General features: G+C 40.9%; 1 protein-coding gene across 1 annotated transcript; it reads left to right on the top strand.

Annotated features, from left to right (window-relative positions):
* Window positions 1–2,549: 2,549 nt before the first annotated feature.
* Window positions 2,550–22,184, top strand: LOC146326426 (progesterone receptor-like). The gene is made up of 9 exons (XM_084718694.1): window positions 2,550–3,694; window positions 7,808–7,944; window positions 8,196–8,312; window positions 8,714–8,851; window positions 11,580–11,786; window positions 12,966–13,110; window positions 14,126–14,256; window positions 14,412–14,563; window positions 20,023–22,184. The coding sequence occupies exons 1-9, from the start codon at window positions 2,802–2,804 to the stop codon at window positions 20,185–20,187; spliced, it is 2,085 nt and encodes a 694-aa protein (XP_084574820.1). The 5' UTR covers window positions 2,550–2,801; the 3' UTR covers window positions 20,188–22,184.
* The last annotated feature ends 1,368 nt before the right edge of the window (window positions 22,185–23,552 follow it).

Raw genomic sequence — 23,552 nt, 5'->3', positions numbered from 1 at the left:
TGAATTTAGACCTGCTGCATGAAAGTTTAAGGGAGAGGCCAAAAAAAAAATATATTGACCGGTCACAGCAGCGCACATGTATTCTGTTGAATTCCAAGTGTTGTAATGAAGATTAAAGCATTACTTCTTCAAGACTTCATCTGCTTTGTGTCCCTTCAAATAAAGTCAGTCCTTCTGTATATTTAGGCAGTATGTGTAAAGAAAAAATACAGACGCAAATTAGTTCATAATTTAGAATTTTAATGTCAGTTATCTAGTTAGGAATTCAAAATTTGTATGCATCATGTTTGCATAAGAAACAAAGGGCTAATACGTGTGATTTCACAATTACGTCACACTTAATCATGTTAATCCTCAGTGTTAAAGACAGACAGGGCAGGACCAAGCCTTTATAGGGCCTAAACAGAATTTTATTTGGTGGCCACCACAGCCTTGGTGTTACCAACCGATTATTGTTAATGCTTGATCATTTGCACACCTACTGCTAAGCTAACACGCCCACTATTAATTTTAGTAGTTGCAGCTGTGTTGTTTACATCATACTAATGTTAGCCAAGAACATACTTACCTTTTTGTGTTTTTTAATCTTACAAAAGGCATCAAAATCTACAAGACTGGTCTGGTGTTAATTTTCATTTTTCTGTTCAGAGCAACAGGTGTTCACTGTGTGCATCAACAGGACACCAGCTTTGACAGAGACAGCTGGAATTTATTGAACCAGTGGTATTAGCTCGCCAGCCCGTTAACAGAATTTTGTGTCTTTGTATGATTAGCATTGAGAATAATACAAGTATATATCACAAAACAAACAAGCCTTACCTAGGAAGAAGTAATGAACATGATTGAAATACCTTAGTTGTTGCATTGATAAACAGATTATTGTAGCGTTCAGTCGTGCATGAGATACTGTTAGTTCTTGTCCATTCCTGAAGTACTACATCAGTGAAACTCAACTTGTGGTCACATTCAAATCTGGCGCCCTTTGGGGTGTTAGGTGGCTCTCCAATCATTTTCTAATTCACAATGAAAACACAGTGATTCACACCGGGACTTAAATTAGTAAATGCTAAATGTAAATGCCCCTGGCTGTTGTGAAGCTGCATCTTAACCTACACACACACTCAAAGAGCTTAAATATGCTGTTTAATCTGTCCCACAGGAGCAGTCAGTGGCAGACTGAGGCTGTCTGAGGGCGAAGGGGAAAAGAATGTGAAAAAAAATCAATGCATTTAAGGTCTATTCATCTATTTAACAATTTAGAAAAACATGGGCAGCCTATTCGGGCACTTCATCCTGTTTTCTACACTGGAAGAAAATGCAAGAGGTCACTTTCATCATGGTATCCCGGACACAGGGCCGTCCCCGAGGGCACTTTATCTTGTTTTATCTATCACAGGGGCATCAAAAGCCATTTTCACATATGTACTCCAAACTACAAATCAGGTTTGAACATCGTCAGAATGTGACCTTTCACGCAAACAGCGGGCATGAGGAGATTGTCCGTGTCAGACATTTTCACATGACTCATTGTTAATGATAGCTGTTTTTGCACTGATACCAACACAAACTGAGTCTCAAAATTAGCAAACTGTGATGGTATGCTGACATCAGACTCAGCAGCAGTAGATGGACACTTTGTATTGTGCTGCCTACAGGATGCACACTTTTGACTGTAATCTGTCACGGATGATGATTGAAGTATGAACTCATGTAGACAGATACTGATCAGCAGATAATCTGCATAAAAACGAAACTATTAGTGGCTGACACAAGGCTCACACAGAGTTTAGGAGCTGTTGGGGTTAAATGCTGACATTTGTGTTCACACATACAGCAGGTACAGACAGGTAGTTTCTAGATGATTCCAGAGTTGCTGTGAATGTGTGAAAGGATTTTAAGAGGGCTTGTTTTTCCTCTGAGTCCACCAGTTGGAGCAGTTTATGGTTTATGTTTGTAAATCCAACATTTGAGTAACTGAATGATAGAAGAGGTTCCAGGCAGCTCTGTTTAATTTTATCTAAACTCCTTAACCAAAGTATTTGCAGCTATTAAAAGCAGAAAAATGTGTGTTAGCACCAAGTTAATTTTGTTAATACTTTAAATTAGTAAGTCAGGTAATTTGAAAGTAAAGAATTTCTAAGAAAGATGAATTATCTTTTTTTTAAAAAATAATAATAAGTATTATTTATTGTTAAAGTTTATTTACTGGCCCCTGACCTCTTGACATTTTGAGTATCCTTGTCCTACATGAAATAAGTCATGCTGTTTCATGCACTGAGTCATGTATTAAATCATGATAATTCCATTAATCTTACAATAATATGTAACCAAAATGCTTATTGTTCAGTTCAAACCAGACTGAAATTAAATAAATTAATAAATAAATAACAGATTCTGTGCAGGCATGGCTGCTATCATTGAGAGCATTCCTGCGATAAACACCGAATTTAGTATTTAATCCATTTCCTCGCGAGAGCTGCGGTCAGTTTTTGCAGAACAAAGTCCTCCTACGTGATTCCTAACAGTTACTTATGAAGTGAAGGCAAATAGCCTTTACAGACTGACGCGCCGCCGGTGACTTCATAAAAAGTTCGCCAGCCCTTAACGCGCTGCACAGACCGACGGGACGTCCCTTCCTTGTAGCAACCCACGTCGACGACTGAATTTCGCATCCGCTGAGACATATGACCGGAGTCTCGTAGGGTAGGGTAGGCGTTTCTCGCCTGGAAAGAGTTGTTTTATTTGTTCTCGGTGCGTGCAGCGCACTGCTTCAAACTCCTCAAACGACGCAGAAGCTGAACATGGCCTTTCACTCAACACTGACTGATTTAGGGGAAACGTCAAACTCTTTAATAATATATGAGCGCGATCGCCTGGATACAGCTGACACCTGTGCGTGTCCCAGCACTGCTGAGCTCAGTAAGGCTGTGTCCGTGTCCTTGGGTTTGGATACGGTGTCCTCTCCGCTCGGCAACATGAACCAGCGCTCCTCCGGCAGCAGCAGCAGCAGCAGCGCATTCGCAGAGTTCGAGCCCGCCGTGGAAAGCACTTCCCGGGGAGTGACGGAGTCAGGAGCCGAGCGAAATATGAGCTCAGACGGCGACGCGCTCCTGCTAAACGACACCAACCGGATAGAGGACGACTTTGGAGAGGTGTGCCACGACCTGCAGCAGGTGAGCTGCATGGATCTGCTCCAGTCTGGCGACATGGACAGCGCGCAAAGCGTGACGCGCGGCCCGGCGGTGATCTCCAGATATGTTTGCAAAGAATCAAACTTGTACATGAACCCGGTGGCGGAGTTGCCCTCGACCGCACAGGTGAACGAACTCCTACCCTTGAAACCGTACCCCGCGTACTCCGCCAATCCAAACCTATACAGGGACACCCCGGGTGTGTGGTGCGCGTACAGCGAGCGATCCGAGCCGGAGAGAGGCGGATCAGGTGGACATACTTTGTTGTGTAAATATTGCAATTGTGGGCAAACCACTCATGGATCCAGCAGGCAGGAGTGCCGCTGTGTCTGGTACAGCACGGGTGAGCAGCAGGGTCGTAAAGGTGGCACGCAACCAACCATAGCACCAGAATACGATCAAGTGGAAAGTTACCAAAGTGCTGTTCCTCAAGGGCACGCCACTTTTTCCACAGTCAAGAGCGAACCTGCAGTTTGGCTGAACTGCACAAATCGTGGCTTCAGGTAAAGAACGGGTTTCAATCATTTGCTCTGACTTGTTTTTCACTGGTATCAGATCGGCTGAGAAATCCTGTCAAGAGATTCTTTCCTGCTTCTCATTCAGCCTCATCTGTTTTTAATCAAAATCAAAATGACACATGCAGCTTTTGAAGTACCCAAGTTTTCCAGTTAGTCTGAATGAGTCTTGCAGTGTTGGATTTGTTGCTTTTATTTTGAAAGAGTTATGCATTTGGTGATTTCTTACAGTGAGTTATAACGAGACTGTTCAGGAATTATGCATTATATCACAGATGATTAAAATACGGCCCTCATTTCTCCTCATGCTTACTGACTATTTTCTTAAGTCTGTTGTTTTATATTACAAAGTGCAAATTTTACTTATTACTAGTGTTTTTGGTGCTTTTATTTTGAAAGTGATATGAATTTGACGCTTTATTACAAGCTCCGAAAACTCAGTTTGGTGTCGTGACCCCAAAAGCCTGAGACTGTTCAGGATTTAGTGGATAACACATGATACGATGTAATGTACAACCCATTCCCTAGTCTAAAATAACAACCCTCATTTCCCATCATGCTTATTGAGTAGTTTGTTAAGTTAGTTATTTTATGTTGCAAAATGCAAATATCACTTTTTGCCAGTGGTTTTGGTGCTTTTATTTTGAGTTATAAATTTGGTGATTTATTTGAGTGGTTCTCAACTTCTTTGAGTCACAACCAGAAAACTTAGTGTTCCCATCATGCTTGCTGAGTAGTAATTTTATGTTACAAAATGGAAATGTTACATTTTGTTAGTTTATGTTGGTAATTGTCATTTTTGTGCTGCTTTAGTTTAGTGAGGTGGTTGTTATATTTCTTGTGACCTGCTGTTTTTTGCATATTTTTTTGTGTTAATGTCATTAAGGGGCTAATTTTGCTAAGAGATGTTTATTGGCTCTCATTCTGAGCTGAATGTCACAGTATCTTCGTTTTTGTTTTTTTTAAATTCTCCGCTGGGGATGCCAGAATACCAGAAATTTAGCAGTCGATACCAATACTAGTGAATTTCACCATTTCTTGATTTCTAATCTGATACCACGGTAAAAGACAAAAATGAGAATAAAATTCAGCCATTGTTGTTTTTCTTTGCCACCTGAAATAAATGCTTTTCTGAGGTTCTAGGACAAAAGACTGAGGGTGGGATTTAATGAGCCTGCCACAAATCACTGTCAGGAGAGCTGGTTGCCATGTCTCAATGGTAATGCAGAAATGATTTCTGCTTAGAGATTAAAGCTGCAGAAGGTAGGAAGCCTGAGAACAGTTGATTTTTGAGACTCATCTGAGTTAGGTTTCGTTTTCTGTGTCCTGGGCCCCTCCCGCTAGACGAGCAGCACGCCCTTCATGAGCGCAAGCAGCAGTTTACGAAGGCAGTCATAAACGAGCATTGACCGACAGACATCAACTGTATTTAATAAAACAGACACCTGACAGTAAAAGACACCGACAGAAGAGAGAAACTACATTTAATAACATAAAGATTCAGCTTGACGATACAGAAGTACTGAGAGGTGAACATAAAGAGACAAACGTTTTTTTCTATTCTCTCCTGCACACAAATGAGCTCAGCATCACAACACTCGCTTGTCGGAGGGGGACAGAAAGGAGGCTCGCCACTGTTGGGCCGCGGTCAGCGCCACGTGACCACAGCCCACTTTGAGGTGATTTGGGCTCGCGGTTCATGTCAGGGCTCGCAGTGATATAAGCGGTCGTGAAAATGCAACTCAGAGGCAACACGGTTTGATTGACATGGCCAAAAATATCAGTACAAAACCATGGTGTCTGTAATTGTGTGTCATTCGCACACCCTGTAAACAGCGCGGTGGGCTCCTCCCATGATGCTGCTGCAAAACAAACTCTGAGCTCTTGTCTGGCAGGTCCGTGGCTTCATGATTTCTTCGTTGTTGCTGCAGAAGGTTGAAGTAGGAGTGAAGATTAATCCTATTTTTAATCCACAAAGTTTGAATTATACACTTTGAGCTCATCTCCTGCCAGTAAAGTAGCCGGCATCACAACAACTCCGGTGTTTTTTCCTCCAGAAGCGCCAGTCTGCCACCAATCCTTACTGCAGAGCTCCCTGGCTCTGAGCAGCTGTTTGTTGGCTTGTTCGTTGGCGATTCACTTGAATGAACACAACTGAAGGCGAACTCAAACGTAACTGAGCTGACAAACTCTGAGCATGTTGCTCATTAGGCTCTTTTCTCTTTATTATAATACCCTTTTATAGTGACTTTTCCTACAGTAGTTTCCATAATTGATTCAGGTTCTCACCGAAGGAACGTGCACGTGCAGCTGCGCTAGTAGGAGGAGTCCCCCAGGTTCTAAAAGACCTGTGATTGGTTTAAGTCTACCGTCACGGGCCAGATTCTCTAAATGCTGAAAACAGAGCCATAGAGGAGGTGCAGAAGAGTAGTTCTCTCTCAGAACACCTGATTTACAATATGCTGAAAGGTTTTTATTAAAATTATTTCTCAGTTATACCAAAACAATGTTGTCTACTGGAGCTTTAAGTCTGTTGCTTTTTCCTTCTCATTGTCTCCTTCTTTTTCCCATCTTATTTTAACAGCTAATTTTAACAGGATTGTAGTACATATCTGTAGGTTTATACTGTGTTTTTTAGTCTGGTGGTCAGCCACGCCGTCTGAAAAAGAGTCATCAGTTTCAAGATTGAACCTATTTTATCATGCTTGGAGCAACGATCCGCTGAGCTGACAGCGCGCACTGCATGCGCTGCTGTGAGCACCGCTGCAGTCAGCGCGCGTGTGTGTTTGACTGAGAGGGAGGTGAAGAAAAGTGGAAGGAGGACTATTGCACACATCCTCTCTGGGAGACATTAATAATTACTCTGACCACTGCTTTGTCTCTTGACCTGCCTTGACCTGAACTTGTGGTATTTTTTAGAAAGTTGATTGGAACAAGCCTGCCCTGTGGGTTAACTGGGGCGATCAGTGCGTCACTACTTTTTCTTTTGGACGAGTTGAAGTGGAGCTGTTGCTGCAGCTGCACTTGTCACTATCTTACACATGTAGCTGTTCAGTGCTGGTTCTCCTTCCGCTGGCATTTAACAGCAGTCTACAACACTTGTAAGCGTTTATGCTGCCCCTGTCATGTCTAGAAGAATTGCATCTCTGCTACCTCCTGTACCCATGGTGCTGTAAAAAAAAGGAGTACTGAAGGTTTTTTAAAATTTTGGATTTTATTTAGTAGTTGTATTGGTTCTCTAGACAACCCTTATCTCCACAACCATCTGGTGACCCCTGGAAATTTGTCTTGTGACAAAATACAATACACTTTACCAACCCCCAGGTCGAGAACCATTGTTTTATTAAACCCATTATATTACTTTAAAGCTGCACTGTCTAAGGTCTTTATTTTTTCGTGAAATTGTTTCAAGGCAGCACAGATAAACCAAATGCAAAAAATATGATTATTCTGCACTTCAGGCACAGATGCAGATGTGTATCAGCATTTAATCAATTATTCTCCAACAGGCTCACATGCTCTTCTTGACCTTGGCCAAGTTGTGTTGCAGCTGGACTGAATCAAAGTTCATCCTATCCCTAACCTTCCACAACTGTCCTTATTTGTGCTGTGACTAACTGCACAGACATACGACTCAATATATCAGAGTCACTATAAACAGGAGATACAGCACCTGTTGCTGATCTTGTGCCATGAATAAAAGAAACTGTTCTGTTTCCACTGAAGTAAAAGTCTTAAAAGATTAACGCTGCAGTTGCTTAATCACAGTGTTGCATGCCTCTCGGAGCTGACTACACTTGTTGTCATATAATCACTCATGACAGTGAAATCTCCTATGATAAATTGATTGGATTTAGGGAATTAGTGCCCCGAATGCCACAACAAACAGCCTAACACTCTCTGAGGACAGATCCACCTAAATCTGATAGTAGTACGTCTGACTGTCTGCCAGTACTTTTATATGTTGTATTCTAACTGTCTGATATCTGTGCCCACTTTTGAATTCTTACATACAGCACTTTGGTGTATATTTGTGCTTGTGTGTGTGTGTGTGTGTGTGTGTGTGTGTGTGTGTGTGTGTGTGTGTGTGTGTGTGTGAAGGCATGAGGATTTATTTCCCAGTGTGTACCTGTCAGACAAGAGGATCTGTCAGGTGTGCGGCGACGATGCTTCAGGTTGTCACTATGGAGCAGTCACCTGTGGCAGCTGCAAAGTCTTCTTCAAAAGAGCCGCTGCAGGTGGGTGTGACTCGTGCACATGCATACACACACAAGAGTGCATACACACACTCACGCACACACAATTATTCGTCCGCTGATTTAATTTCCTACACCCACTCGCTCGTTGGTGCAGGCAGGGCACAGTGACCTGACATTATGAGGGCGAACTATTTGTTATCAGCATACACCCACATATGGTTGCTATGAGTGGAAGCCTAGGCATTGTTGAACTCGCTCTCTCATCCTCCAGGACTTTTGTGTGCCTCCAGGTAAGCAGAACCACCTGTGCGCCAGCCGGAACGACTGCACCATCGACAAGCTGAGGCGGAAAAACTGCGCCTCGTGCCGTCTAAAGAGATGCTTCATGTCTGGAATGAGCCTTAAAGGTGAGGAACTAAAGATGAGAACGCAGTGAGAGGAAAGTATGTGCGGTGTCTATTTTGGAAAATGGGGTCAGAGTGGTCAGATAGTGCCAATGCATTGGATCAGAACTTAGTAATCAAATGTTCCAGCTTAAATACAGTGTAACAAATTTCATTTTATTTCAGAGAAGGCCAGACGGGATCTTTTTCCTAGAGGCAAATGATCAAGAACCTTGCCCCACATAGTTATGATAAGAAGCAGCTCCAGGGGCTGATAGTGATTCAAGTGTAACCCTATTCGTTGTATTCTATCTTAGTTTGAATTCTGGACTCGTTCATCATCATGTCATAATCAGACAAAACAGTTTGCTGTTTCGTCATGTATCTTCTTTTGACCCACTTCACTCCTCTCTGGTGGATTCTAGGGCGCAGGCTGAAAGGAGCCGGACAGACGAGGAACGGAGAGGAGAAGCACCCTCTGGCTCCCTGGGGCTCCGGAGGAGAAAGGGCTAGAGGGAAAGACGGCATATTTGAGGCTGGAAGTGCAGCCTGCAGGGCTCAAAGTGAGGATGAGTGTTGCATAAACTCAAATATCATTTTAATGGGTGGTTCACACAACATGCTGGAGCACGCGTGTGCTGGCGTTACCTGCTAGGTTTTATTTCTTTGCCCATATTAACAGGTAAGGCTGGGACGATACATTGAACTACTGATACGATTCCATCACGATATTTGGATGCCAATTTGATGTATTGTGATTCTTAAGTGTTGCGATTTGATATTAAAATTTATTGCAGTTTTGGTTTGTTTTTTTTAACATTACACCATGTGAAAATTTGAATCATACACCTTGAAAGATTTTATCATGATTCCAACAACAATGCACATCAGTTTTTTTTCATCAGTCCTCTACTCAATATAAAAGTAGTAAATGAAATACTTTCTGAATTTAACTTTAGCTGTTCCTGCTCATCAAGTTAGTCCCATAAGAAAATATTAAATAAAATAAGATGTCAGGCCAAACCTTTTACTTTCTGAAGAAAAGTACTTATTCTAGCTGTTCCTGCTCATCAATCAGTGATCAGCAAATAAAATATAAAACATTAATAAATGTGTTGCCCTCTCCTGGCACGCGATGTCTCTTCCAAGCAGCAGCTGTACTTTGACATGAGTTTTGACCCTTTGAAGTTGCTGTAGCTGGTCAGTGTTGAAGCCAGAGTAATAGATTAAGCTCTTAGTTTGTTTCAGCAGATCAGAGGAAATGCATGCTTTAAAATATGAGCACACATTTCATTTATGCTAGGCATAACATAATATTACTGCAATGCTAATTTCCATAAGCTGCGCATCAATGGGAATTGCCATTATGTGTTAGCATCAAGCCAACGGACCAAGCACCAGTTACTTATAGAAAAATGGATTCAGGAATTTAAAAAAAATGATTCAGGAATCCCCCTCAAAAAAAGAATCATGATATGAAAGAGAATCAAATTTTTCTCTCATGTCTATTAACAGGTCACAACCTGCTTGAGCAGCACTGCTCACACGTGTCTCTCCTATTTTTTGGTGCCTGACACACGTGGCACTCAGCAAAAATTCACAGTGAAAATGATCTGTTGGCAGACATTATATCAGCAACTTGACACCTTTCACCACCTTTTCATTTCTTCAAAACTCTTGCAAACTCAGTGTAGACAGAAAGGGCTCTCAGCATCAGAAATGCTGCCTGTGTGGGCACCACAGACATGTGAGGCACAGCAGTTCAGCGAGGTAGCCATCACGCACAGGTACATGCATGTAGTGTGAACCAGCCGTAAGTCAGTATACTGCACACTGTTGTTTTCTTTTTTGGCAGACGCTATTTGCACCCAGGTGGAATACCCCAGTGGTTCTCAAACTTTTGTAACTGAAGGCCGAAGGGTGTGACAGAATTTCACCACAGTCAGCACACCGTGCTTTCGTCACAGTATCCCTGCCTGCCATTATGAATCCAAATTTAATGTATTCGGGGTCATATTTTCTCACCACACACTCTGGAGCTTTTACTGGTGCAAGGTTGTTTCATCCATCACTTTTTGGTTTCAAAATCCAACCATTTTGTGTCGCTGCATGTCTGCATCACGGAGCATTAGCTAACTAACAGTGGCAAAGGTGGTCTGGTAGCTCAGTTGGTGGAGCGTGCGCCTCATATGTGGAGGATGTGAGTCTGTGGTGGCCGTGGGTTCAGGTCCAGCCTGCAGCTGCATCTTTACCACCCCTCAACCCCCTTGTCTTCCTCCTTTCCTGTCAGCTCTCCTATCAATAAAGCCATAAAATGACCCACCAATATATATATATATATATATATATACATATATGTTAAAAAAAACAGTGGCAAAGCACATTTGTCTCTAACTGATAATGTATCTTGATCGGTGTGGTAACATTCAAACATAAATTGTTATTGAAATACATTTTAATTTGACATATTTATGTGAATTCTTGAGTACATTTAGATGTAAAAATGTATTATACGACTTTATAAATGACCAGAAAAAAAAAAAGATAGCCATTCAGCCGTACCACCCCTCCGCCAGAACAACAATTTTTGTTTGCCCGTTTCATGTTTATTGGCATTAAAAATCAGCAAGAAACTTTTAAAAGGAATGAATGAGCGGTTCATTTGAGCAATATGTTAATGGTGTCTGGCTGCAATAAGGCAGGCAGTCACTGAACTCCACCTCCAGATGTGTATTTTCAGAGCAGTGTGCTTTTCTATTTGGGATAGAAGGCTCAACTTTACAATGACAGACAGTTATAAACAGCTGATCAACCTACAGTGTAGGGATTGTGCTCACTTATTGTAAAAATATAATGTTGCAGGCACTTTGTGCCCGTGCTCAGTATCCCTGCAATCTGCAGGCAAATTGCCTGAGCATCAAGTCTGGGGAGGAGGGGCCGGGGGTTAACAACTCGCTTCACCCTTAGATCAAATACTGAACAGGGATTTAACCTATTTAATATACCGATTATGGCTCTAACCCACTATTTGGACTGCAATACTCATTTTTGAAAGCTAGGGTCTTACATATTTAAATCCCAGTCTGCCAGAAAAGTAGTGAAACTCTGTTCCCCTGCGGGAGAGTCCTATGCTTAACTCATTCATCCACTATAACTTCTTGTTTACAGAAAATTTGTCACTCTTTATAGCCAAAATGAAGGGGTTGGATGTAAATAGCTGAATAGCTGCCGGGTGCAAATATACTTTATTTTTTTACTATTCATCTGGTTTGTTTATCATATCTTTAACAGCGTCCCAGGGCCTGGCTCTAGGCATCCCCCCGACCCTGCGCTCCTGCCTCTCCCTGCTCAGCATCTTGCAGAGCATTGAGCCAGCTGTGGTCAATGCCGGACACGACCACGCACAGCCAGACAGTCCTGCGTCCTTGCTCACCAGCCTCAATGAGCTGGGGGAAAGACAGCTGGTAACCGTGGTGCGCTGGGCCAAGGCGATACCAGGTAAGCTCGACTGGGCCAAGGTTACGTGCTGCAGTCAAGTCCATGCTACATGTTTCTGCCAAGGCTGTGTGCACTAAATGGTAGGTGTGTGTATCTCACTGTCCGAGAACGATAAGAAACATCTTAGTAATTTTTAAATAGCCAATGATTCAGTATAATATGATTCAGCCCTCTCATGATGCAATAAGATATGATGCAATGTGTGAATCTTTACATTTTGATTCAATTAATGCTATATTTGTAGGGTGCTAATAGTTGCAAAAAGAAATCCAGATAAATCCAGCAACAGGAGAGACAGAGAAGGAGACATTACAGTGGTGTTAATATCGTATTAGGAATCTCATGTGTAAATAGGATACTGCTGCCTAAATGAGAATCTGTGAACAAACTTTAAAACTGTTTAAAATGATTGCAGTAAGATGAGCTGCTGCTCTGTTTCATATGAAGATTGCTGTGGTTTTGATTAGTGTGGTGGAACAGTGATGCTCCACGTTACCTGCTCTCCCAGTGACATGACGTCTCTGCGAGTAAGACTCGTGGCTCTGTACTCGCATTAATGATTTGCATCTTTGCATCTACACTTGAGTGCTCTGAAAGATTTTTTGGTGTGACCCGGTGCGGTGTCACTTCTTTCACTGTCTGTTTTGAGGAAAAGAGGAGGAGAGACTAGAGAGAGAGGGTTGAGTGTGCTTTTTTTGTGTGAGCGAGACAGCAGGCGTCCAACAAGAGCGGTGCAGGCAAAGTTGGGGAGGGGGGAGAAAACAAAGGAAAGTTACATGCCTAAAAGGAAACACATACATGTCCTAATGAGGTTTGTAGATACACTAGTGCTAGATAGATTTTTTTCTGATTCACGTTCAGTTTTTTACCAGTAATCTCCATCTGAACCGATGCATTTGTATCTTACACATTAAAGCCAGATGTATCGGATGCTATGGTGGAGCAGCCAATCCTGTGAAAAGAAAAACCAGCCTGTTCAAATATTAACCACTAGAGGGAGATATGTTCATATTAATGCAAAACATGTCAGGCTGAAAATGGCCAGCAGTGAATCCATAATGTGACATCCCTGCTGTTTTTTGTCTGAAGTCTTCGCCTGTGTTTAACTGACCTGTGAGCGGTACTTTTATCATTTTTTTTGCATGAGCAGATGTCTAATAAAAAAGTTTTTTTTAACAGGTTTCCGTGACCTGCATGTGGATGATCAGATGTCAGTGATTCAGTTGTCATGGATGGGGGTGATGGTGTTCGCCTTGGGTTGGAGGTCCTACACTCTAACTAACAGCTCCATGCTCTACTTTGCTCCAGACCTGGTCTTCAATGAGTAAGTCACGAAAAAACATCCTCAAATTTCAAAGCATAACTTCTGTTCTGAGTTGTCACATGGAAGTCTTTGACTTAAACAAAAGTTAATAGAAGTTTGTCAAACCTGGCATGAATCAAAACTTTATCAAACAGAGAAAGTTTGTTTGGGTCTAAACAGCTGTAATAATCATTGTGTCATTGGGATTGTTGGAATGTCGTGAGATTTCACCTGTCAGCGCGGTTGGTAGGAAAAGTCACAGTGGAATACGAGCTTCAGAGGAAGATCTAGACGCCTTACAAGTAAACAAGCCTGTTGTGTTCTCACCGTTTCCTTTGCATCTGATATGCGTGGCCGCAGAGGGATCACCTCAGATGATTTATTCCGTTTCATCTTTGCAAAGCCATCATTAGATTGACTTCTTTCTTTTTTCACTTTGACGAGTTTGCATTCACACCTCAACTTCCTGCAGCCTGCATCAAAACGTTTCTGACACTTCACTTCCTGTCTTTTGTTTTTCTTTGTACTTTTAAAACTTAATGCGTTTTTTTTTTGTAGCGAACCACTGCACGTTATTCAAAAGTAGAAATTCCACCCCATCTTATCGGTACATTGTCTTCAGAGCTTTGCTCCGAATGATAAGGCCCACCACAGGCCCTCGGAGCAGCTTTCACTTGGCCACTGTTCCGTGCAACATTAGCAAAACACTCATTCTGTCCGCATTAGACCTCTGTCACTCTATTGGGCTGCTTCTGACCTGCATGGTAATGGATACGCCTGCCCTTGTTGCTGACCCTCATTTTTCTCAGCCTCTCTGTCGTTCTTTTTTCCATTATCCATCTCACTCATTTTTTCTCACCTCTGCCGCTTTTTTTTCCTCTTTTCCCTTCGCCCGACATTAATTGTCTTCCTCCTTTCAGTATTCCTCCCTGTCTGACCCTCTCTTGGTTTCTCACTTCTCCTTTTGTCGCACCCTGTGCTCCTTCTACCTCCTCTCATGTTGTTTTTCTTTTCTTTTTTTTTCCCACCATCACAGCGAGCGGATGCAAGTGTCCAGTATGTATGAACACTGTGTGAGGATGAAGCTGCTCTCTCAGAGGTTCTGCATGCTGAAGGTCACCCAGGAGGAGTTTCTCTGCATGAAGGCCCTGGTCCTCTTCAGCATCAGTGAGTCTGCTGGGACCGCATCTGAAATAAATAAGTTGAATGTCAACTCAGCAAGTGAAATATGACCACGATAGAGTGCAGCAATACTTCAGAGAATTGATGGGATGGATAAAGTCTGTGAGAGTTATTGTTGTGTTCTGGCTTTGTGGTCACAGTGCCAGTGGAGGGCCTGAAGAGCCAACGTTGTTTTGATGAACTGCGGACCTCCTACATCAAGGAGTTGGACCGCTTGGCCAGCCACCGCGGGGAGACCACCCGGACACAGAGACTGTTTCAGCTCACACAGCTGCTGGACTACCTCCAGTCGGTAATAGACTCAGTTCTACACTCACCATAAATACAAACACAACACGTTGGTTTTTGCTCCCATTTTTTATGGTTTGAACTAAAAAAATCTAAGACTTTTTCTGTGCACACAAAAGGTTTATTTCTCTCAAATGTTGTTCAAAAATTTCCATTTCATTAATTTATTAGGCACTTAACCTATACCAAACTGATTTCATAGGAAGGCAAAGTCAGCCCTACTCTGCCTCTGATTAGCACACCCATACGATGGTTCGCAACCTTTTTGAGTCGGGACCCCCGAGAGAATGACTCCCACAAAATATCCATATTGCTTTTGGACTTTAAGGTGACCAGCTTTTAGAAGCGATCTCCATTTCCTGTCCAGTCTCCTGTTGGCCTGAGTCTTGAGCTGCAACTGAAACTGGCTATAGCTGCTTGCTAAAGCACAACACCGTGGCACAAAAGCGCGTGTGTCTGCCCAAAACTAATGCGCGCATGCAACACAAAATAACCATTCACCAGTTTAAACTATAGCCCGCATTTCCCATCATGCTTGTTGGACTAGTTTGTTAAGTTTGTTTTTTTACATTACATTTTACATTACAAAATGCAAATGTTACTTTTGTTAGTTTTGTGTTTGTTTCAAGTTGGTCTGTTCAGAATAGTGTTGCCACAATATATTTATGTTTGATACCAGCGAAAAACTGACTAAACATTGAGGGCACTGAATTTTAGATTTTTTATTAAAGAATAAATATAACAAGGCTAGATTTGTATTAAAAGACAGATATAACAAGGCTATGACATGACAACAGAGGCAGCAAATGAGACGAGCACTGAGAAGAAGACAGCACGGTGAGTAAGTGACAGGAGGCGGGACTATGTGCGCACTGCAGCTGTGTGTGTCAACTCGCTGTCGGAGGGAAGAGAGCACGAGAAACAGCAGCTGGTACCAGAGTGTTGATGCTGCAAAAAAAAGAGAACTGAAAGCATTTCAGATAATCAGTATTGATATTAATCGATAAATAAATATTTTTGACAGCAGTAGTTCAGTAGATGGTGGTTTATCAGAATCAGAAAGATCTTTATTGTCATTATACTCAGGTACAATGAAATTATGAATGACTTCTCTCCAGGCATCAGAAAATTTAGAAAAATATAAAACATAAATAGAAGCAGAAACAGACAAACACCAGTAATAGCAGCTTTAAAATAGATTAAAGGTTATGTGCATTGTGCAGATTCTTCACATTTTGCAGGTTATTTAGAAGCAGTGGGTAAAAATCGAATAAATAGTTGCTGGTTTATGGTTTTAATCATGAGTGAGGCGGCTGTTACATTTCTTGAGGGCAGCTTTATTTTGTATATTTTTGAGTGCTTGCTGCAATATTTAATTTTATTCTCCACAACCATCTGACAGCCACAGAAATTATCCTGCGAGCCCCCGGGGGGTCCCAACCCCCATGTTGAGAACCACCGGTTTAACCAGCCCAGCCAATGACGGCAACGGGGACTTGTCAATCAGAGGCAGAGGAGTAGGGCGGGTAACGATTGTGAATGTGAAAACAGCCGTAGTTCAGTATCAACAAATGTCTTTTTGCACGATCAAACTGTGCATATTATTGTGACCAATCCGAGACAAACCTGTCCAATAATCATGCTTAAATTTGATCACCATCTCAATATGACACACCTGTCAGGTGAGTAGATTTTCATGGCAAAGGAAAAGCACAGATTTTAACAAACTTGTCAGCAAAACTTGAGAAAAATAAACCCTATGTGCCAGTAAATGTTTGATTTTTTTCACTTCAGCTCATGAAAAATTTAAGCAAAAACCAAAGTGCTGTATTTATATTTTTATTGAGTGCACTTCACTTTTCACAGAATTACATAAGCAATAAAACGTAGATCAAAGTTTACAAACACTATATTTGGCTTACATCAATACAGTGTTAACTTATTAACCACGCTACATTTGAGATTTTTGATCATTCAATGGCTGGATTACTTCAATCAGTTATTACATTTATTTTTTAAATATTTATATATATTATAGTTTTGATATTCGTGCCACAGCAAACTGGTTCACTGGTGTACAAACTGGTCAACATGTGTTCTCTGTCCTCCTGGTTATTTTGGAGAGGAATGGAGGTGTTTTTGAACCAGATGTTATTTGTTCAGATGAAATCCAGGGCAAATTAAAGCCAAAAGAAAGGAAATATGTACTGGACGAGATTTGTTTGAGAATGTGAATAATTTACACATCTGTTTTTTTATTGGCACGCCAGTTAGCTATGGATAGTTGACTATCTCTAGAGACAAACAGACGCACTCATCTTTTGGATCATTTCACGGCTGGATTACTTCAATTGAGGGTATCAGTTTGTGCATTTAAAATTTAAGCAACAGTTTATTTAAGTTCATTCACAGACGATTTTTTTTTTTTCAACTCTAATATCATCCTGACAAAAGCAGTTCCTTCTCACTTTTGTTTTTTCTTCAAGTGACAACCTGGGCTACATCATCAACTAAGGTTAGACACATACCAAAGAGTCATATTACTTCTGTTTTAGCTTCTCTTTACTGCAGTCCTATTCAACAGACACCTATAAACTTTTTAGAATTAGAAGCTTACTTAAATAAAATCACAATTATATACTAATTTCATATTTAGAAATGTTCAAAGGGTCAGACTGAGATTGTTAAAGGGCTTGATTCGGCCTGCAGGCCACCAGTTGAATAAGCCTGCAATACTGGCTGTATGACAGGGTCACCCTCTGACAGGAAAATGACAGAGTCACCCTCTGCTGGTAGCACTGTTACATCAAAAAAAAAAACAAAAAAAAACTCTGTGAGGAACAGACACACATTGTCAATGATGCAAAGTACCCAGTCTAGTCCCAGCTAATAACATCCTGAAGCTTCAAACTGCACTGCCAGTGTAACCTTTGTCACCTACTTATCAGCAAGCAGATCCGCAGACATGAACATGACGACGTGCACCATCTACAGACAATCTGCAGTTTTTATATTGTCCAGATGAAATCCAGGGCTAATTAAAGCAAAAAAAGGAAAGAAAGAAAATGTAGATTGGCTAAGCTTTGTTTGAGAATAATTTACACATCTGTTTTTTATTGGCACACCAGTTAGCTATGGATAGTTGACTGTCTCTTGAGACAGTTAACCCCTAACAGACACAACCTCTCACACCCCTGGAAAACCTTAAAGTAAAGGCTTTCACTGGTTTACAGTCAAATGCTCTATTTTGTTTCTGTAACTCAATATCTAGTAGAGTAGTTGACAATGTGAGTCAATTATGCTCTGTTCTTATACACTGTTTAATTTTAGCTTAGATGTGGTTAAGCATTAAATGGAAAATCACCAAAACTTTCACACAAGAAAACAGCAGTCACATAAAGAAGAGAACTGTATCAGGACATGTAGGTGTGTATGTAAAGTACATCTACACTGTCCATTTTTATACTTATACTAAATCTTTTTACTATTTAAAAAAAATCTAATTATATTAACTGGATTTTAAAACTGAAAGCTAACAGTATACTTAATAGTGACTATCTGACTCTGCTGACTAGAAATTAAAGGTGCAGGAGGCCTCTGCCGCCTCCCACCAAACCCGCAAGTTTGAACGGCGGAAAAAAGGAGTCGGCAGCTCTGTGAAACTTCACAGCGTCCACTCTTCACGGCATGAACTTCACCAAGACCCCGGTCCCTTTCGCCACAAATTACCTTCTCAAAGAGCCCCTTCAGTGTTTTGCAGCCTCAGGGCAGAGCGCCCCAGGCTTCAGAGGCAGCTGTGACGCCGTCTAACAGTGGGATGAGAGGCTAATACACCAAACACTCACACAAAAGTTCTTCCCCACTGTTTGTCATCATGCCTCTTTGCCTCGATATTACGAGCACCGTGGCATCGAACACAATGAGCCCAAAGCTCTGTGTGGCGCTGGGATGTGTTCACACATGTTTTGTGCTGTACGCTGTTGTAGGCAAAGGCAGAAAACTTTTTACAATGATTCTGGGTTATAGTTAACCCAACTGTAACTATATATAGTGATTATAGTCTGATGTGCAAAGCATAAAGGCAACACTGCTTATAATCAGCCATACTTTTCTTCCACGTCTTTTTTTTTTCCCGCTATTGATAAGGATAGGATTGATAAGGAATGGAATGGTACCACTGTTTTTGTGGAAAACTGTCATGAAGTTTTCTATAAGAAATGAAGGGAAATCATCTTAAACAGAGCTCAAACCAACCCGTCTTTGGGGGCTTTTGCTTTGCCAGACTTTAACAGAGAAAAATGACACGAGCCTAATTCTGCCATTTTTAATGTCACTGTTATAATACCATTTTGTCCTTATTCTCTCTCTCACTGACATAGTGTATAGCCTATGAACCTCAATAATACAGCTACTATACCTATATGGTACTGGTAGTACTAGTATGGGGTTACGCACAAAGCGAAATTTTCTAGTTAAATATTTATTTTTGTATAGGCCTATAAACTATGCTTAAGTGGATTTGAAATATTTTTTAAAAAATTGATTAAAGGAGAAATCTGTAATATATTCACTGTAATAATGGAGTCTGGCTGGCAGTGAGACAGACAGTCACTGAACTCAAAGTCTAGAGCAGCTTTTGTTTGAGGGTTATAAACAGCTGATGAACTTAAAGCGGAGGACTCGTCGTCACTTGTTATTGTCATTTAACAATATTGCATGCGTCTTGCGCTTCTGCTATGTTCCTGCAACCAGCACATGCTCCTCCAAGTCTAGAGAGGAGGGGGTGAGGGGAAACAAAACACATTATAGATTGTACTTGCTCGTTGGACTGCTGTACTCATTTTTGCCTGCACAGTTGCTACATAATGCTCCTTTAATGGAGATTTGACTGAAGTTTCTGGGTAAGGATGTGACCACTAGAGGGTGCAAATCAGCTGCTCCCCTCGTTGCATACTAACAGAACGTTTAATACTAAGGGGTAAGAACAAATAGATGTTGAAGTAAAACTCCTTACATCAGCGATTGGGGCGTGACCAGCGGAGCAGGAAAGTTTCCTGCCGCAGCAGTTTCAGCCTCATGTCTTTCACTGTGGATTTACCCTTAAAGGCTCAGCTTTGTCTGTGTCCCACTCACATCTCAGATCTTCTAATGCCTTGTGAGCTACAGGGCAGCCAGGGATTGTCTGGTGGGGCCCTTTAGGCAGAAAACCAGAGTTGATCAAGACTTTGCAGTGCAGACCCCTGCCGGCTTTACCCTGCCCGTGGAGCTTAGAGCACCACGACAAGTGTCATCTTTTTAAATCAGCTCTTAGAGCTCAAAGACAGGCTTCAATGCCATTTGTTATTTCCTCTTTTATCTGCGGGCTTTGTTCTTTTTCAATGCCGTACACTTTAAAGCGTGTCATCTTTTGTTATTAATAACCCCGTGCGTGAGCTCTGCCTCTCTCTGTCTCCTCTTTCTCAGATTGTGAGGAAGTTGCACCAGTTCACCTACGATCTGTTCATCCAAGCCCAGTCCCTGCAGACGCGTGTCAACTTCCCAGAGATGATCTCGGAGATTGTGAGCGTTCATGTGCCCAAGATCCTCTCAGGCATGGTCAAGCCCATCCTTTTCCACAACACAGCCTAGAGAGAAATCTCTGTGATTGTCCTGTGTGTCACTGGAGCTCCGTCCTATCAGCCATTTCTGATAAAGCTCGAGACGGTTTTATGATTTCATGAGGAGAAAGAAGTACAAACCCTGTTTTTTACTTACGTGGTGAGAGTGAGGCATGGTGAGGCTATGAGAGGACATTAACAGAAGAGCATACAACACATTCAGTAATGCTTTACAATATGGGCACAAATCACATACTTAAGTTATGTTTAAATAATGCCTGACTCATGATGATTTAATGCATGAATTAATTCAGGATGTGTCATGAATTCCTGTTGCTCATCATTAACAAATGATCACTGTGACTTTATACTGTGTGATTAGTTTACACTTAATAGATCATCAGTTAAGGAATGTTGTTTCACAGTTACTTTATACATTAATTGATATGTGATCAAGTTACCTGCATTCCGGTTCCATAGAGGTTTAGTTTTTCAGACTTATGTATTTGCTGAACCTCGCTGGAAACAGAACAGTACCTTCCTGTTTGCATAGAAGTTTTTAGTTAAACTGGACTTTTACATTATAGACACTAGAAGGAGAGAGAAAGTTTTACTTGTGTAAGAAGCAATACCATGGTTTAAAAATACACTGCATTCAACTGCAAAACTCTAGCAAAAGTTTTAGCATCAACAAATACTTAAAGTACCAAGAGTAAAAGTGCAGAATGGCCCATTTCAGATTAATTTATATTACTGGATTATAATTATTGATGCCTTAATTTGTTCATCACTTTAATGTTGCACCTTCAGCTCAAGGTGGATCTCATTTTAATTACTTCATATACTGCTGGGTAGCTTAATCTATAATAATACATCATAATTTATGAGTTGGATTTTTATTTTATATTAATAATTTGAATCTGCAAAGTAACTAGTAACATGAGATATCAAATAAAAGTAGTGGAATAAAAAGTACAATATTTGCCATCAGAATCTAATGAATTTGAAGTATAAAGCAGCAGAAAATTATAATATACAAGTAAAGAACAAGTCCCTTAAAATTGTGCAAAAGTACATTACTTGAGTAAATGTCCAGCTAACTTCCTGCATATCACTTAATGTATGCATGAGTCATGCGTTAGTTACGCTTTACTTAAGTATATGATTGTATCCTTATTGTAAAGTCCTGCTGCACATTCTTTGATTCTTGTAATTACATCTACTCTGTTCTTCTTACTGCCTGTTGTCTGTAACACGCACACCCAATGTTCTTGGCGCTGACACCTTTTAGCATGCATTCCTCCACACAAGCTCACGAATGGCCAAAAACCACCTGGCATGCAGACTTCTACACACCAATAACATGACAACACGTCATTTACAGGGGTAAGACAGTGATGAGAAAAACACATTTGCGGAGTTCACATCACCATAGCTTGTCTGTGTGCACTAGTGTGACATTTGGACTAGCTTTTTCCACAATGAATGTTATTGTGTGCACCTGAGATGCACCGACTCGTTGATTGACAGTTAATAAACGGTTGTGGCGTGCATGCTAAGAAGCAAAGCTGTCTACGCCTGAAGGCATAGAAAAACATTTTTTAAGGCTGTTCTCATCCGTAGAAATAATGGTTGACTAATAGTTTTAGGTGTCGACAAAATACACACGTTAAAACTGCAAGCATATTTATGAACATTGTGATGTCAAAAGGGCACACCAAAAATAATGAAGAAAATGATTGCACTAAACCACTGGAATGACTCATTAGTCGACTAACACTATGGGTGACTTTTTTTTGAAAGTTTGCTTCTTTTTTGAGTGTCAAATGTTACTCGAGTACAATTTTTCCAGAGTGGACATTTCATACTGTTGTAACTTTTCTACTGTTTCTTAAAGTGTTCTTTGCAAGTGCTTTGTTGTGCATCATGACTATGTGCTCACTGTAGCTCCTGCCATTTTTGCTAAACAGAGTCTGCTCATTTGTTGCAACATTGAGAGCTTAACGTGTAATAAAAACTGAAGCATGAGTGTCTGTTTGTTGATAGACGTGCACACGGACGCATGATAGCAGAAATCTCATTAAAGCATAGTCTCTTTTAAGCGCATGCTGATTTTAAAACAGTAATCTTCCTGTGTTTTTCCCCCGTCTGAGAGATTCATTTCAGTCTGCAATGCAGTCAGGTGGACAGACAGGCTTTAGAAAACACACAGACAAGTCTTTTCCACCACTGCATTACCCACCCCTCAGGATTATCTCAGTCTCCACCCAGCCAGGTAATAGATCACAGCGGGGAACCAGAACATATCACAGAGTCAAACAGGAGGCCCGGCTGATATATTTCATCTCTTTATCCTGAAAGAAAACAGCCATGTCTGCTGATCTGACATCACAAACTGCTGCCTGTGTTTTAGTACCATCTAGTGGCGGCGGTTGGATCTGCATCGGGAGGCTGAGGCTCAGCACCAGTGTGTAGTGGGACAACATCTGTTGGATCCATTGACATTTGCTTCGTAATGTAATTGGACACGGATTCACTCAGTGTTTGAACACGGTTGCCATTAAATACTGAGAGTCACGAGAGCGGAGGTCATCGCAGGAAAGCAGACAAGTAAGACTGCATGTTAATCAGAGGTTGAATTCAGGATTAAATTGTGAAAACTTCAATGATTTGTGAGTAAAATCTTCATCTTATTAGAATACAGTTATAGTAGGAAGTTTAGATCTTTAATTTGAGTGAAAGTGTCAATACCACATAGTAAAAATACTCTGTTACATAAGAGTAAATGTATATATAAAAGTATAATCAAGAAAATGTAGTTAAAGTAGACCTGGGCAATATGGATGAAAAATTTATCCCAATAAAATGTCTGCATTGATATTTCCTAATGACCTTTTTTTTAAAATAAAGATTAGAAGAAAAAAATTAAACACTTTATTTTTAATTGCCTCACTTCAAATTAAAGCACTTTATTTAGAATTTAATCACTTTGTTTATCAAGGCACTCAGCTAAAAGACTTAACAGGATCAAAACAAACAAAAAAACTGCCATACTTTCCTCACCGTCTGCACTCACTTTCTCACTCCATGCTGCTTCTGTTGTTGTGTCACATGTCAGTGATGCAACACACCTGTTAAATGATTGCATGTCACTCATAGCACACTTGCTTATCAAGGGATATGCCAGGCTGTTTATGAGCCAGGGCGCATTCATTTCATGCTTTTAGTTTGGTTTGTATTGAACATTTTTCTCATTGCTATATGAAGTGTCTACTGCTGATTCATATCACTATTGTTTTATAGCCCAGGCCTAAATTAAAGTATTAAAACTGAAAGTAATCGATGCAGAAACATGTCCCCTGTGACGGCTTTACAGTACTATTATATATTATATCA

The sequence above is a fragment of the Lutjanus erythropterus genome, chromosome 5, assembly GCF_056507025.1.
Source record: "Lutjanus erythropterus isolate fLutEry1 chromosome 5, fLutEry1.hap2, whole genome shotgun sequence".
Lineage (NCBI taxonomy): Eukaryota > Metazoa > Chordata > Actinopteri > Lutjaniformes > Lutjanidae > Lutjanus > Lutjanus erythropterus.
This window is presented reverse-complemented; position numbering and strand designations above follow the sequence as displayed.